Raw genomic sequence first — 16,300 nt, 5'->3', positions numbered from 1 at the left:
TCGGACAAGTGCGGCACCGATGGAGAATGAGCAGAGAAGTACTCCGTAGAAGCACAAACGTCCTCGAGCGATTGCACATACTTTTCGACTTGATGCCGAGCTTCGTTCGACTGCCCTGCCGCCGCCCCAGCTGATGGGAGCGGAGCCCCTTCGTTTGCCACGTCCCTGGTCGGCCCCTCCCTCCCTTGGCACGGCTGCGGACAGATTGGTGTGCTTGCATCGTCGAGAAAAAAAAAGAGGGACGCTAATACCGACTGCTTCGTAAGACACCCGCCAGAATTGACGCGCGCCTCCTCCTCTCCGCCATTTCATCCAACCTTCACTTCCCTCATTCAACAACGCAACCCGACCGACGAACCCCGACGCACCCGTCCACCCGCTTCCGTCGCACGCAGCCGCCGACGACGACAGGACGCGGGAGCGCATTGAACCGACGCGAGGCCCGACGTTGCCGCACCCGCATCGCCTTCGACCTGGCCTCACCCGACGTCGACGCTACGCTGGCATCGCCTCCTGGCCCAACCATCGTGCCCCTTGGCACTCTGCCCTTTTTCCCCGACGAGCCTTCTCCTGCTTTCCTCTCGCCACCGGCTCCGGCTCGTGCGGCCCAGCACAAACGATCCCCTCCATGACCCCGTCGGCCCTGCCCTCCTCGCAGCAGTCCTTTTCGATGAGCATGAGCCAACCATCGCAACCGAGGCACTCGGCCTCGTTTCACGCCAGCTTCCATGGCGCCACCGACGGGCCCCAGATCTACTCGGTACGATCCCCTCCCCCTCCGACTCCCCCTCCCCTCCGAATCTCCCCTCCCCTCCGAATCTCCCCTCCCCTCCGAATCTCCCCTCCCCTCCGAATCTCCCCTCCCCTCCGAATCTCCCCTCCCCTCCGAATCTCCCCTCCCCTCCGAATCTCCCCTCCCCTCCGAATCTCCCCTCCCCTCCGAATCTCCCCTCCCCTCCAAACCCCCCCCCTCCGAATCCTTCGGCTGCCTCGTGCCGGCGTCGAGTTCGATGGCCTGCTGACCCGTGTCCTCCCCCATCTAGGCCTCCTATTCCGGCGTCGACGTCTACGAGATGGAGGTCAACAGCGTCGCCGTCATGCGCCGTCGCCAAGATTCCTGGCTCAATGCCACCCAGATCCTCAAGGTGGCCGGCGTCGACAAGGGCAAGCGCACCAAGATACTCGAAAAGGAGATCCAGACGGGCGAGCACGAAAAGGTCCAGGGCGGCTACGGAAAGTACCAGGGCACCTGGATCCAGTTCGAGCGCGGCGTCGAGGTCTGCCGCCAGTACGGCGTCGAGGAACTCCTGCGACCCCTCCTGACCTACGACATGGGCCAGGACGGCGGCGTCGCCGGCCAGGGCGACTTCAACACGCCCACCAAGGAGCAGGCCATGGCCGCCCAGAGGAAGCGTCTCTACAACTCGACCGTCGACGGCCGGCCCAACGGCCTCTCCGGCACCTTCTTCAAGAACATCTCGAGCACCGCCTCGCACGCCGTCGCCGCCATCAGCAAGGCTCGCTTCGATTCTCCGGGGCCGAGGAACCGCGACGGCCCGACCCGACCGCCCAGCTTCAGCCGCCAGTCCTCGATGCAGCATCAGCAGCAGCAGCAGCAGCAGCAGGCCGAGTACTACCCGGCCGACTCGCAGCAGAGCTACGCCTCCGACGGCGGCCACCCGGCCGACTCGACCTACTCGACCCAGCGGAACGGCGGGCCCGTCCTGGCCGAGGCTGAGCCCCCGAGGAAGCGCCAGCGCGTGGCCATGACGCCCTCGGACAGCTTCGGGGCCTACGGTCCCGCCATGGACGTCTACGGCACCGCCTATCCCGGCTCGCCGACCGAGCCCAACGAGTCCTTCATGTACACCCAGAGCACCGTCCACGACCGGTCCGGAGCCGCCGACGCCGGCCACGGCCCCGTCCCGCCTCTGCCCTACGACATGTCGGCCGACGTCGAGACGAAGCGCAGCATGCTCATGACCCTCTTCATGGACGCCGCCGCCGCCGACGTCTCCAAGCACGACATGCTCCGCACCCTGTCGCCTCACGAGCTCGACATGCCCATCGACCCGCAGAGCCACACGGCGCTCCACTGGGCCGCCACCCTCGCCCGCATGCCCCTTCTCCGCGCCCTCATCGCCTCGGGCGCGTCGCCCTATCGCGTCAACGCCTCGGGCGAGACGGCCCTCATGCGCGCCTGCCTCGTCACCAACTCGATGGACCAAGGCTCCTTTCCCGACCTGCTCGAGGTTCTCGGCGGCACCATCGAGGCCCGCGATCAGAAGGGACGGACCGTGCTGCACCACATCGCCGTCACGAGCGCCGTCAAGGGCCGCAACGCCGCGAGCCGCTACTACCTCGAGAGCCTCCTCGAGTGGGTCGTCCGCCAGGGCAGCGTCCCCAGCAGCCAGAATGCGCCGCCCAACGGCCTGCCGAGCGGCTCGCAGCCGGCCGTGCCCAAGATGGGCATCGCCCGCTTCATGAGCGAGATCGTCAACGCCCAGGACAGCTCCGGCGACACGGCCCTGAACATCGCCGCGAGGATCGGAAACCGAAGCATCATCTCCCAGCTGCTCGAGGTCGGCGCCGACCCCAACATCGCCAATCGCGTCGGCTTGCGGCCCCTCGACTTCGGCATCGGCGGCGACAACCCCGACGAGCAGGCCCACGGGGAGGCCACGGCCGACAAGATCGTGCCCGGGTCGAGCCAGCGCACCCGGGAAAGCAGCGACGAGATCGTAGCCTGTGAGCGACCCGACCCTCGCCCCCCCGCCCCCCTCGCCCTTTGCGCGCCCGCTGACCGTACCCCTTGCAGCCATCACCCACCTGCTGAGCGAAACGGGCGCCGCCTTCCAGCAGGAGATGAAGGCGAAGCAGGCGTCCCTCGACACCCTGCACGCCACTCTTCGAACGACGTCCACCCAGCTCGGCGACGCCCGTCGCAACCTCGAGCACCTCACCGCGACGGTCAAGAAGCAGCAGCTCGCCCGCCAGATGGTGGCCAACCTCGCCCACGCGCGCGAGGACGAGCAGGTTCGCCTCATGAACGAGCAATCCCTCTCCTCGCAACCGAACCCGTCCTCCTCCTGGGAGACCGAGCTGGCCGCCATTCTCGAGGCTGCCGTCGAGTCGGGTCCCGGCGGCGGCTTCGAGGACATGCTGCCTTCGTCCGTCGTCTTGCGCGCCCGCATCCGCGCCATGGAAGGCCGTCGAGACGTGACGCGCAAGATGGTCCAGGCGCTCAAGGGAAAGAGTCGGGAAGTCGAGGTCAAGTACCGCCGCGTCGTCGCCCTCTGCACGGGCGTGCAGGAGTCGGAAGTCGACGCCGTCGTCGACAGCCTCCTCAAGGCCGTCGAGAGCGAGAGGGACGAGCTCGACATTGGCCGCGTCAGGAGATTCCTCGGCGGCGTCGAGGGCGTCGTTCACTAGCAGCGCGGCCAGCCATCACAGCAAGGTTCGATCCATCCATCCTGGTTGGTTCACGGCCTGTCCCCTCCGCTCCCCTGCTTCCCCCCCCTACTACGACGCGGCTCCCAGGCTGTACGGACGTCGTCGAGCCTGGTGCAGTCTTTCATCTCTCCTTGGTCCACCACCCTTTGGCCCTTCCTCCTGTCCTGTACATATTTTTTGCATGCGCCCTGATCCTCCTGCCTGGCCAGCGAAGAGACGGGGAGAGCCGGCGTTTAGGTTTGGCGGTGCTTCGTGTTTCCCGCTCGGTCACTGTATTTTGTTATTGTTGATGCACACCCTCTCTTGTCCGGACTTGCCGCAGCCGCAGCCGCAGGCAAACTCTATAGTGGAACGTTTCTGTATCACGCTGTCTGTCTGTTCCAAACGGAGACGATACCGAATTTACAATTGTATGGACTTTGTATCCAAATCTTTGACCATCAGTTGCCCACCCTCTCTCGCGTAACAGCAGACATGTGAAATTGGTGTCTAATAGAGTTTCAATTTGCCTACTTGGCCTTGTAGCTACCTCACAACGCTTCCCAACGCTTCCCAACCATGGTACAACTCCGTGGTTCGATCCCGACGCAGCCAAGGCGTCATCAACTTGTCGTCATGAATATGAATCGCCTCCAACGCCATGCAATGCAACGACAACAACGCTTCGCGACGCGACGAAACCGCGCGATTCAAATCAGAAACAACACAACAACCGTGCCCGACCCTCAACGAGGCGGCCCTCGCTCAGACGGGCGCGCTGTCACGGTAGACGCCATGCCACCGCTGCTCGACGTCACCGACCCTCCTTCGGAGGTGCTGAATCTCGCCGTCGAGCTCGTCCAGATTGCCCGCCAAGGCGGTGACTTCCTCGAAGCGGCGGGCGGTCGTCGCCATCTTCATCATGTCCCTGACCATGAACTGCTGCTCCTCGAGGACGGCGAGTCGCTCCCGAATGTCCTTTTCCTCCGTCTCGAGCTGGCTGACGGCCGTGCTCGTTTCGCTGGCCGCCTGAGACCCCGCATCGGAACCGGCAAGTTCCGTGTGCCGCAGGCTCGACGACGAGTGCGACGGCGTCGGAAGGAGGCGAGACGCTGGTGAGTTGGCAGGTTGGTGCCTCAGAATCTGCGGTAAGCTCTTGAGGGGCAGCATGTTGGTGTGGAGGAATCCGTTGGCGTAGGTGTAGACGGCCTCCTGCAGCCGCTTTCGGGTCGAGCTGTCGGTGTGAAGGTTTCGCATCCTCTTGGCGGCCACGGCGTACTTGCCGAAGCTGTCAATCAGGCGCTTTCGTATCTTGGCAGCCTCCTGGATCTGCGCATGCGTCGCCGGCGGTTTCGACAGGTCCGTCTCGCCCGTGCTCGTCCTTCTCGGCTGCAGGGCGACGAGGACGCGGTGAAAGGACGGAAGCAGCTGGCGTATGCCGTGCTCGAACTGGCGAAGGGTTTCGTACGATCTCTGATCCGGCGGTTTGTACAATAGCGAGGCGGCAAAGTCGCGACTGGAGAAGATGGTGTGGCTGCACTCCCTGCACATCCTCACGCTCATCCGCAGATGGCCAAGACCGTTCGCCTGCGCTTTTTCCGGCGACGCACCATTCACCGAAGGGCTCCGCGGAGGAGGAGCGGCGGCCGTGGAAATATCCAAGCTCACCTCGGAGGAGCAGGCTGTTTGGGGGTCCGCGCAGACAACGCGGCCGCAGACGCGGCAATGATGCCGCCTGAAAGTCCAGGAACCAAACTCCTGCAGGCAGTAGGGGCACTTGGGCACGGATTCGTCCTCCTCCCAGGTCACAACCGATTGCTCCAGCAGTTTTCGCGCGTCCTTCTGTCCCATGAGAGAGGAAACGGGGCCCAGGAGGGAACCGTTGGAGCCGGCGATGGCCTCCGGTTGGTTGGCCAGCAGCCTCGTGAGTTTCGTCACGCGCTTCTCGAGCCTTGAAATTTCTAAATTCTGCCGCTCCACCTTCTTCCGCCTGATGTCGGAGAAGGCGCCCATGTGGTCGACGGAGACGCCGGTGTGGTCGTTGTAGCCCTCCCTAGACTTGTAACAGGTCTCGCACACTCTCGCCCAGTGACCTCGTACCGGTTCGTGGTTGGCGCTTCGGCTCAGCTTGATCTGGTACATGGTGTGGTCTTCACAGAAGAGGCGGCCGCATTTCCTGCAGTTGATGCTGCCGTTGATGTGGCCGAGGTTCTTGCCGCAGGTAGGGTCCGTGCATGCATCAAACGCCGTCGATCGCTGCCAGTGACTTCGTGTTATGAGCTCGTCCGGGTCGACGGGTCCGTCGAGGTTGGCCTTGCCGCCGCTCGCCACCGCTGGCGTCGGCACGGGCGTCGACTCGTTGGACTCGAAGACGTCCAAGCCTCGAAGCTTCTGGTTGATGAGAGAAAGGGGTTGGAAGCGCTTCGCCTTGAGGACCTGCTTGTCAAACCACGTCTTGACCTCGTCCTGCTGCTCCTCGGCCAGTTCTTGGTGCAAATCGTCAATGTGTCGATTCAGCTGGAGCAGGGTCATCTGCGTCCGTCAGCCTCGAGCCCGGCCGATCCGACTCGGCCCTTCTCGCCAAGGGGGGGGGGGCAGGAAGCGGCATACCATTTCTTCGCTGCAGATGGGACACACGAGCTGGGATGCGACGGCGGCGTTGCGTTTCGTCGGGGCCCCGAGGCTGATGCTCGCGCCAATGTCTCGACCGAGGTCCGTCAGGCCACTGCCAGGCGGCGACAGCGAGGAGGGCCCGAGAGAGTTGCTGCTCTCCGAGTAGGACAGCGAGCTACCGGAGGGAGGGGGGATGGAAGGTGCCGGCGTCGGCGGGGCGAGGCCCTTGCCGCTGCCGAGGATGCGGCCGCCGCCCAGCGTTCGACCAGACATGATGGAGAGCGCCGGCCAGGAAGGGCGAGGGTGACGGGCAGACTGCTGGAGCAGCTCGAGCGGACGAGACGACCGGGCCAGGTCGGGCTACGCCTCGAGCTGCGCTGCCAAGCCGAGGTGCATATCTTGCGTCCGAAGCGGCGAAGGAAGGTAGTTGGATGGATGGATGGATGGATGGGCGAGGAAAAGCAGTATCGTGGTCGTGCGTGTCGTGTCGTCTGGCAACGGAGTCGTTGCGTACGAATGCAGTCGAGCGTTCGTACGGAGTGTTGTAATTACGTGGACGGCAGCCGGGCTAGTCCGGGGGGGTTTCGAAGGAATGACGGGCCAGGCTAGAATTGGGCATAGAGAGGTACAGAGGTTGCTGTGCGGGGTGCCGCCAGGAACCGAGTACCCCTCTATCTAGCCCATTTTGTCGGGTCTTGTCTTATCGGCTGGCCAGTTAATATAGGCAAGGTTGTCACAAGCCTCGGTGCCTGGAATACTCACCTCTGCTACGCCTTGCGGGACAGCACAAGTACTCTGTACTTACAGCACTTATACCCACTGTACATGTCCGGTAACTGCACCTACTGTACATGTGCGGCACTTGTAGGTGTACTGTACCGTAGTTGCAAGTACATGTACAACCAGGTACTACTTGAGGCACGGGATCCATATTTATCCTGCTGTACTTGCTTACAACGTACTTGCTTGTACCAGTACTTGCAACTATTACTTGGACAGTACGGAGTACTCCGTACACCAACTTATCAATGTCGCCATCGGCTTACTGAGCAGCATCCGCAACGCAACGGCTACTCGTCGGATTCTGCTCGCCATCATCCATACTTGTACCTTCTCTCTGCCGTCCATCAGCCATCTGTTTACCACCGACGAGTACATGGCCAAGTCCTTTCCCGAGGTGCAGCCCGGGGGCAGCTTGATCCTCGCATGGCAAGTCAAGGACAAGAAGGTCCTCGTCGTCGGCGGCGGTGAAGTACATTGATCCAGAGCGTCGTCATTCGTGGCGAGCGCCCGGCGGGCGATGAGCAGGATACCAGCGACTAATGCGGGCAGGGCAGGTTGCCGCCGGCCGGGTTCTACACTGCCTCAACGCCGATGCGAGAGTGACGGTCGTCTGTCCGGCTTCTGGCCTCAACGATGAGGTTGCGCACCGAGTGTCGGAGCGGCAGGTGACGCACATCGACCGGGTGTTTGAGCCGTCAGACCTCGACGGAGCAGACATGGTGCTGGTCGCCGTCGACGACGCCGCGGCATCGACAGCCATCTGGAAGCTGTGCAAGGAGAGGAGGATCCCGGCCAACATCGCCGACGTGCCGGCGGAATGCGACTTTTACTTTGGCAGCATCCACCGCGACGGGCCGCTGCAGATCATGGTCAGCACCAACGGCAAGGGCCCGCGACTCGCGGCAACCATTCGGCGTTTCATCGCGGGCCAGCTGCCCAAGAACGCGGGGAACGCAATCGAATCCCTCGGCGAGCTGCGAACGAGACTGCGAAAGATGGCGCCCAAGGCCGAGGATGGTCCGAAGCGGATGCGTTGGTGAGCGGTGCCTCCCCGGCGCAAGCCGCGTTGCTTCCACGCGTGTCTGCGTGCGTGTGTGCTGACCGGAGAGCAGGATGTCCAAGGTCAGCGACTCGTACACGTGGGAGGACATGTGCAGCTTCACGCCGGAAGACATGGAGAACCTGCTGCTCTTCTATCCCGCCAACAAGGTTCCGACGGTCGACATTCTGATGGCTTTGCGGGGAGGCACGGAGATGAAGAAGCTCGACGTATTCGACGGCTCCTTTGGATTTTGCGTTGGGTCATAGAGGTGGTCGGTTTAGCGTTGGCATCGTTCTCTGGTTGTTTCACTCGGCTCTTTTTGTAGGTGTACATGCCATCATCTGGACTCGCAGCCGACTGTACATGAATCAGACCTGGCCTTGCGTTTCTCCCTGCTAAGCATTTAGAAGCACGGCTTTGCGTCATTCAAGCCTTTTTTTCTCGCGACATTTTCTTGCAGCGGCAATCGTATGTCATGATGTATTAACTGCTAGGTATGGTCCTAGTCCAGTGCCTACAAGTATGTACTAGGTAAGTATACTAGTATATTAATTGCTTTTACTTGTACTGTAGGTGTGTGACAATACAGTGCAACACCATCGCTAATTAGTGGATGCGTTGACGCCATGGCATGGCACTGGCGGGGAGCAGTGCTGTAAGTTAGTATACGTTAGTAATTACAGTATGCACTTGAGTGGTGCCCAGCAAGCGAATGAGCTTGGTGCCATGTACTGTACTTACAGTAGCAAGTACTTATGTGCCCAGGTACCAGTGCACCTTCGCGCAGGTACCAGGTACGCGCCAAATCGAGACCTCTCAGCACTAATACCTACCACCTACCTCACCGTCGCGCTTCCATCTGCAGCACCATTTCCGTGTATTTTCTTACTGCCGTTTTTGCACCACAACCAGCGGTCAGCAGTTGCGGCTGCTCTGCTCCTTGCTGCCACGACGACCACACCCACCGGTCCGTCCGATAGTTGGAACGAGGCCCTCGTCCCCTTCCATCCTGTGCAGTCACAGCCATGGCACCTCGCAGAGCCGTCGCGGCGGTGGGGGGTGGTGATGCAACGTCAACCCACGACGAGGCAGACTCCGACGACTCGGTTCCGCCTGTTTTCAACACCACATTCTCGACTCATCGCGTGTCGCCACTGTACGTCGGTCCCGGTGGGCTCACAACGGCTCGGCTCGAGCTGCTAGCACATCGGTTGCGTGACACCCTCGTCGGTGACGTCGTCCGCGGTATCCAGGTGGCCGTCGAGGCATCAGACACGCCAATGGGCCAAGTCGGTACCCTGCGATCCGTCTCCATCCGCTGGTTCCAGCCATCAAGCTTCGTCATGGCTGGGTCTGCGGAAGGATTTCTCGACGGCGACGACGGTGGCAATCAGCTCCCGGACGTTGAGCAAAAGGGCCTGTCGATCGAACTTCGGCATGAGAACGCTTCCTACAGGGCGATACTTTTGCCTAGCTTCTCGGCTCACAGCGAGGTCAGACCCACGCCGAGATGGGCCATGCCGCAGGGAAACGAAGCAGCCGACGCGGGCCACTTTGTTGAGCTTCCACTGCTGCTGCTGAGGATGCCGCAGGCGCTCAAGGCCGTTCTGGGCGGTTGGCTCGCGACGACGTTTGATTGCCGCGTAAGCAAGCTCGTCCTCGGCACGAAGACGCTCGTCGGCGTGTGGGAGAGTTGGATCAAAACGGCAGGAGTGTCGAGCAAGGGCCCCGACTTTGTCTTCACCCTATCCTTCCACGCAGCGCCGGCTCGCGTTGCGGGCGAGGACGCGACGGCCGAAACGGAGCATGGTCTTCGGACGCTCGAAGTCACGGTGGCTCCCACCGACCTGCGACGCTTCCTACGGGCGGGGGACGCGGACGGCCCGTTGAACGGTTTGGACAGGGCCGCCTCTGCCAGCTGGGCCGGCGACGGGCGCGAGCGACGGAGGCTCGCGGGGGGCAACGTCGATGACGGCTGGGCCTGGCGTACGCTCGACGAGGCGCCGAAGCATCCCTTTACGGAAGCGCTGGCACGCTATCTCGACCGCCATCTCGCGCTGAACCTTTTCCACCCAAGCGTGCGTGTCGTTCAGATCTCGTGCGGCGCCTTTGTGCTGGCGCAGTCGCGGCTCAAGCTCGTCAAGCTTGGCGATGTCACAGCCGATCTCGTGCGAGCGTCGTGGATGTTTCTGACGCAGCTCGGCGCTCGTGTACGGGACGACGCATTGGTCAAGGGGTGACGACCGCATCGATGGCCATTCCACCGTCGCGCATGATGATGGTCAGTATCTGGCAACGGACTCTACCGCGCATGTCGATTCGGAGAGAGCAACTTCAGAGTGCCCTCCCAGTGTTCAGTATCCGACAATGGCTTCCGCGGCGCATCTCAACTCGGAGAGAGCAAGAGCAGAGTGGCCTCCGGCGTTCAAGGACAACATGCAACGGGCCGGCGACGCGGGGATTCAGCCTGGCAGCTGGAGATGCGACAGGATCCACGACCCAAACAATCCGCCCCGGCATCCTCGACAGCGTGGCATTCTGTCGAACCAGAAAGGATGGTTGGCGTGAAACTCGAGGCGGTCAGACGATCTGACGGGCATGCGGGGTGCATGAAGAAGGGTCGGCACGGCCATGGCACAGGCAGCACATGGTGTCGATACGGCCAATGACGAGCAGCAACCGGTGCATGTCCGCGGCTCGACACGGTGCGGCGCGGCCGAGGATGATTGGATGCCATGAGGATGCCGGATGCATGGGATCCCCCCCCCTCCCCCAACGAGCGAACCATGTCCACGGTCCCGAGGAACCCAGGTGTGCCGTGGGTTGCGGCCGGCTACCGGTTTCATCGGCATCCGGCACCGTTCCGGCCCAACGTTTGTCTGTGTCTCTTGTCGTGGCCGGGGATTTTGCTGTTTCTCTGCAACGTTGCCACCTCGAGTCGTCCATGCCAAATGGCCTTGACTTCTTCCCGCCATGAGGGGAGGACGGGGGTGGGAGTCGAGATGCCCGATACGGCACCTGAAGACGGGGATTGGTGATGCGGAGGACGACCACAACCACTGACAAGTACGGAGTCGTGAATGGTCGTGGCGAACCTGCGCAAAGGTACGATTCGAGCACGAGCCCAGAGCACGGTCGAGTCCTTTGTGCTCGATGCATCAACCATTACTGGTAATGCTCAGCGAGAGGGGGGAAAGCAACGAGCTGCATGCAGGCTTCGGCAGACGAAAGTCCCGGCCCCCAAGACGGTCCGGTGCAGCCGATCGGAGGCCGGCGATTGCTTGTCTCAGAACCAGAACCCGTTCGAGCATGGCACGGACATGGACTGGTCGGCGCACTGGCGAGGCTGGTTGTCTGGTTGGCTGGCCTGCTCGTTGCACGACATGGGGGTGAGCTTTTGTTGATGCCGCGAGACGACGGGTGATGCCGCTTCTTTCTGCGCCAGTCACAAGCACGCCGCTGCAACATCCCAAGTGCATGCACGGTACAGAGACCAAAAGCGAACGAGACAGGATGATGGGATGACATGAAGTACCGCACCAGGGCTGGCCCTCGTTCTCGGTCCATCTTGGAGTAGTAGCACCATCGCGAGATTATTATCGAAACGCCCACAGTGCTCGTAGCGACACGGTAAGCATTTAAGTCGACAAGCAAGTCGAGAGCAACGTCAGCAACGAGGTCAGCGACTCCGCCGACGGACGGAGACGAAGCCAATTGCACATCCAAACCCACTTAATCTCGCCCGCAAGTAGAAGTTCGGTCCAGGCGAGCAAAAACAAGGTCGGCCTGTGTCGGCATCCGACGGGCCACAAAACCGCTCATCCTCGCCTCGCCCTTCTCCCGCCTCTTCTCCTTCTTCTTCCTCGTTAGAGTCCTCACACCCGTTGCCGCAGAGAGGTCCGAGACTCCGGCGTGACGGACCGACCGGTCGATCGATCTGCTGGGGCCCTTGCTTGGCACGTTGCTTTGTCCGACTTCGCACCCCCAACACCCAACAACATTCCTCCTCGGTCCGCTCCGGCCTCTCGACTCTGGCCTGCTTCCCGACTCTGGCCTGCTTCTCGAATCTGGCCTGCTTCTCGAATCTGGCCTGCTTCTCGACCCTGGCCTGCTTCTCGACCCTGGCCTGCTTCTCGACTCTAGCCTGCTTCTCGACTCTAGCCTGCTTCTCGGCTCCACCACCTGCTCGTACGGTCAAGTACGTGTTGTCGCCATTCGTATTGCTGCTCGCATTGCCGTTGCCAAAGATACATATCCTTGTCCGGACCCATAGCTGGATTCAGGCCCGTATTTCCCGTGTTTTTAATTAATATTACTTGCTTGTATCCGTCCCTAGCCTGACCTGCTCGACTGCCTCACCGTCCATTCCGCGGGACCGGATCGACGACGGCCACTCCACACTCCGATCACCGCTTGGCCGCATCACCAGCTCACGACGGCCACAAGTACGACGCGCAAGCCGATCGAGAAATGACCGTTGCCGTCGAACTCATCTCATCAAGGACGGCCCTGCCCATCGAATCGGACCAGGTGCAAACGACGGTCGCGATGCCCGAGGCCGCCGCCGTCTACCCCCCGAGGGCCAAGTATAGCTTCCTCGACGACTACAGCGAGGGCGCGCACCCGCAGGTGCTCGAGGCCCTCATCGCCAGCAACGGCACCCAGGAGTCGGGCTACGGCAACGACCGTTACAGCGACGAGGCTCGTCGTCACATCTGCCGCCACCTCGGCCGCGATGACGTGGGCATCTTCTTCGTCCCCAGCGGCACCTCGGCCAACGCCATCTCCATCGCCGCCTGCCTGCGGCCGCACGAGGCCGTCATCGCCGCCAGCACCGGCCACATCGTCACGCGCGAGACGGGCGCCGTCGAGGCGACGGGCCACAAGATCATCAACGTCGCGCCCTGCAACGGCAAGCTCACCCCCGACAGCATCCGCAAGGCCCTCGACGACAACTGGCACTACCCCCACATGGCCAAGCCCCGGCTCGTCTACGTCTCCCACGCCACCGAGGTCGGCACCGTCTACTCCAAGGCCGAGCTCGCCGCCATCAAGCAGCTCTGCGAGCTCAAGGGCCTGCTGCTCTTCATGGACGGCGCCCGCATCGGCGCCGCCCTGACCTCGTCGACGAGCGACATGACGCTCCGCGACGTGCTCGACCTCACCGACATCTTCTGGATCGGCGGTACCAAGAACGGCGCCCTCCTCGGCGAGGCCGTCGTCGTCAAGAGCCCCGACCTCGCCGTCGACTTTGCCTTTTACGTCAAGCAGCACGGCTCGCTGCTCGCCAAGAGCCGCATCATGGGCGTCGAGTTCGCCGAGCTCTTCCGCGAGAACCTCTACTTTGAGCTCGCCCGCCGCGGCAACGCCGCCGCCGAGAAGCTGTCGCGGTCCATCGTCGGCGCCGGCTACGCCCTGCGGGCCGAGACCGAGACGAACCAGGTGTTCGCCATCCTTCCCCTCGGCCTCGTCCAGGAGCTGCAGAAGGACTTTGTCTTTTACGTCTGGGAAAAGTGCGGCGCCAACTGGGCCGTCGTCCGCCTGCTGACCACCTGGGCCACCGACACGGCCCAGCTGGAAAAGTTTAACAACACCGTCTTGAGCTGGGTACCCTTGCCCGACCACGGTGATGCCGATGGATGCTTCTGAGTGGAAGAGGGGGGGCGGAGGGGGGAAGAGTTGATCGCGCTTGCGTCACCTACATGGCCCAAGGTCAGGGTCAAGCATGCAAGGAAATAATCGATCAATATTTTCATGTATGCAAGACAAAGGTACCTCTTTTCCTCCATTCTGGACGACGGTGCAATTGGCCAAGATGCACTCGCATCTGGAAACGGTATCCAGGTGGCGACCTGCCAAACAGCCGCTCCGATGCGCTGCTGGACGAGGAACTGCGGGAGAAAGAGGTCCCCAACAGGATACGAACAGTAGTTGTCTCTGCACGTGATTATTCCTTCATGCGAGTCTCAACAATCCCGGGCCGAGTTTCGGACGGGTGAAACCGAAGGTGAGACATGAAGATGGCTTGAACAAGCCGAGTCGTAATACTGGTTGGTTACAAGGGTATTAAGGCGGCGTGCACCTGATAGTATTATTGTGCGCACTTGAGTTGTACGGAGTACATGAACGGAATACTCGCCCTCTATATGCATGTACAATAATTATTACATACTTACTTACTCCGTACATAATTATGCGTATAGTAGGTGTACGCATACAATTGAGTTGTTCTGTACTCCGTAAGTACACTCCGTCCACCGAAACCTCATACTTGATGATACTTGCAAGTACATGTATACCTAGTACCTACCACCTGCAAGTATGTACATGTAGGTAGGCTTGCAGGTACTGAATAAGTACAGTATTGATACGATACATGTACTTACGGAGTACTGTATATTTACGGAGTAATACAGATTCCGATGCCGAATGACGTTGCGCCAAATCGGCCTGTTTTTCACCCAGTCATGCCAACACTGCACCACAGATGATCAGATACTATTCAGCATACCGAAATGTCCGATATCGCTCCTCATACATACCGCTCCGCAGCATGTTGCGGAAGGCTACGTACTTATCTGTGAAAAGAAGAGAGAGCAGAACAAGGTACCAGCCTCGTTTTGTGCTTCCAGCATGCCAGCAATCAGTACCAAACCGCACCACAGGACCAGAAGTTGGCCGCCATCGTCACCGACTGCGCTTCCCAGTGGGTGCCGAGGGAGCAACCGCCGCAGCGTTGATGTCGCCGCTGCCTCCAAGTCACGTCAGCAGGTCATCAATGTCATTTTTCCATGCCGGTCCTTGAGTCACCTCTGAGGTGAAGGAGAATCGATGCCTGCACGGGTGTCTCCGTCCAGTGCGGGGTTGGAAATCATCAAAGGGGGACCAAATCGAGCTCCGTCAACCTCGCTGTCGTCAAGGGGAGGATGCGAGGCAGTTTGAACACCTCCTTCCTCATTGCTTCCAAAGGGAGGATAAGATTCGGTCTCGCTTCCTTTCTCCGTCAAGGTTTGGAACGGACCATACTGACCGTTTCCCTCCTCGCCGCTTTCAAATGGGGGCAGCAGGCCAGCCTGGGGGCTGGCACCTGGATTTCCTTCAAGAGGAGGGAACAAGTCGTTCTGCGGATCACCACCGGGATTTCCTCCAAGAGGAGGGAATAGGCCGTTCTGCGGATCGCCACCGGGATTTCCTCCAAGAGGAGGGAATAGGCCGTTCTGCGGATCGCCACCGGGGTTTCCTCCGAGAGGAGGGAACGAGCCGTTCCGGGTATCACACTCTGGATTTCCATTTCGAAAAACTCCTTCCTGGTCACCGCCAATGGGATGCAGAGGGCCTGTTTGTTGGCCGCCATCTTCGTTTCCGCCCAAGAGTGGAGACGGTCCATCCTGGGAATTCCCATCTTGGTTGGCCCCAAGGGGAGGATGCGCGCGATTCCGGGTGCTTCTGTCCCCATTTCCATCAGATGGGGGACTCGGACCAGTCGTTGTGCCGTCGTCTTCCCCCCAAGGAGGAAGGATGCCGCCATCTGGAGAACCGCCAGAGTCCGTCAGGTCTCCATTCGCAAGTCCAGTGTCCCCAGGCCATGCAGATCCCTCCTTCTCCAAGTCCTCCTTGGTACAGTTGAGAGCCACGGCGTGGGCGAAGATTGCGTACGTGTCGGCGTGTTGAATGTTCATGGAAGGATGCAGGCCCATGACCTGCTTGAAGCCATATATCTTGAAGTCATGGGTGGCGCCCATGGCGTGTGTCATCTCGTGCAGCATCACGCTCGCCGAGTCGAGACCACCGCAGCTCTTCTCGTTCGGGTTCCTGAAATACTTGTCGCATAGGAGAACCCTGGGACCGCCTAGGTCAGGCAGTGCATCGGACCGACCGCATTCGCCTCCGGCGTCATGGCAGGTGATTCTGGTGGCGCCGCCGCCTGTCGAGGCGCACTCTTTGGCAATCTTGCCGAGGAGATCGGCCACTGTGCTGCGAGTGTTCTCGTCGTCGGCCTTGAAGAAGAGCCGCACCAGAGGGGAACCCGCCCGGGCAGCCTGCTGTGCGGCGCGAGCCCTCTCGGCGCAGGTGGCAAGATCTTGCGTCACGATGGACTCTCTGTCACCGCAGTCTCTTTGTACTTGACCGCGTCTCCGGTGCTATTTCCATGTTCATTCATGAATGAGCGGAGCGACGAGGTCGTCGGTGCATCAAGGGCATACCTGTGACGGAGCGGTGACGGCCAGCCATGCGAGGCTGAAGATGATTGCAAAATGCTTCATGGCGACGACAGAGCCAAAGGCAATGCTTTTATATGTGCATTTATGGATCGAATGGAGAGGAGCTGAGCCCGATCGGCCTGGAGCGTGTCGACTTCTTATCCCTCAGCAACTTCACGTCCCAACGCCATTAAATTCGGATTACAAATATCAAGAGAACGATGGTTGT

General features: G+C 61.0%; 7 protein-coding genes across 7 annotated transcripts; 4 read left to right on the top strand and 3 right to left on the bottom strand.

Moving 5' to 3' along the window:
- Positions 1–628: 628 nt before the first annotated feature.
- DCS_03066 (Swi6) lies at positions 629–3,432 on the top strand (the record flags this gene model as incomplete). The annotated part of the gene is made up of 3 exons (XM_040800390.1): positions 629–760; positions 1,044–2,748; positions 2,819–3,432. The coding sequence occupies 3 exons, from the start codon at positions 629–631 to the stop codon at positions 3,430–3,432; spliced, it is 2,451 nt and encodes an 816-aa protein (XP_040661273.1).
- Positions 3,433–4,197: 765 nt separating this feature from the next.
- On the bottom strand, positions 4,198–6,318 carry DCS_03065 (vacuolar segregation protein; the record flags this gene model as incomplete). Its single annotated transcript, XM_040800389.1, has 2 exons — positions 4,198–5,964; positions 6,043–6,318. The coding sequence occupies 2 exons, from the start codon at positions 6,316–6,318 to the stop codon at positions 4,198–4,200; spliced, it is 2,043 nt and encodes a 680-aa protein (XP_040661272.1).
- Positions 6,319–7,201: 883 nt separating this feature from the next.
- On the top strand, positions 7,202–8,136 carry DCS_03064 (NAD-binding domain protein; the record flags this gene model as incomplete). The annotated part of the gene is made up of 3 exons (XM_040800388.1): positions 7,202–7,297; positions 7,383–7,864; positions 7,941–8,136. 3 exons carry the CDS (start codon positions 7,202–7,204, stop codon positions 8,134–8,136), a joined length of 774 nt encoding a protein of 257 aa, XP_040661271.1.
- A 759-nt stretch (positions 8,137–8,895) lies between these two features.
- On the top strand, positions 8,896–10,110 carry DCS_03063 (uncharacterized protein; the record flags this gene model as incomplete). Its single annotated transcript, XM_040800387.1, has 1 exon — positions 8,896–10,110. The coding sequence occupies one exon, from the start codon at positions 8,896–8,898 to the stop codon at positions 10,108–10,110; it is 1,215 nt and encodes a 404-aa protein (XP_040661270.1).
- Positions 10,111–11,602: 1,492 nt separating this feature from the next.
- Positions 11,603–12,236, bottom strand: DCS_03062 (uncharacterized protein; the record flags this gene model as incomplete). The annotated part of the gene is made up of 3 exons (XM_040800386.1): positions 11,603–11,728; positions 11,796–12,143; positions 12,213–12,236. The coding sequence occupies 3 exons, from the start codon at positions 12,234–12,236 to the stop codon at positions 11,603–11,605; spliced, it is 498 nt and encodes a 165-aa protein (XP_040661269.1).
- Positions 12,237–12,340: 104 nt separating this feature from the next.
- DCS_03061 (threonine aldolase) lies at positions 12,341–13,519 on the top strand (the record flags this gene model as incomplete). Its single annotated transcript, XM_040800385.1, has 1 exon — positions 12,341–13,519. The coding sequence occupies one exon, from the start codon at positions 12,341–12,343 to the stop codon at positions 13,517–13,519; it is 1,179 nt and encodes a 392-aa protein (XP_040661268.1).
- Positions 13,520–14,676: 1,157 nt separating this feature from the next.
- Positions 14,677–16,134, bottom strand: DCS_03060 (uncharacterized protein; the record flags this gene model as incomplete). The annotated part of the gene is made up of 2 exons (XM_040800384.1): positions 14,677–16,011; positions 16,075–16,134. 2 exons carry the CDS (start codon positions 16,132–16,134, stop codon positions 14,677–14,679), a joined length of 1,395 nt encoding a protein of 464 aa, XP_040661267.1.
- Between the last annotated feature and the right edge of the window lie 166 nt (positions 16,135–16,300).

The sequence above is a fragment of the Drechmeria coniospora genome, chromosome 01, assembly GCF_001625195.1.
Source record: "Drechmeria coniospora strain ARSEF 6962 chromosome 01, whole genome shotgun sequence".
In the NCBI taxonomy this organism is placed as follows: Eukaryota; Fungi; Ascomycota; class Sordariomycetes; order Hypocreales; family Ophiocordycipitaceae; genus Drechmeria; species Drechmeria coniospora.
This window is presented reverse-complemented; position numbering and strand designations above follow the sequence as displayed.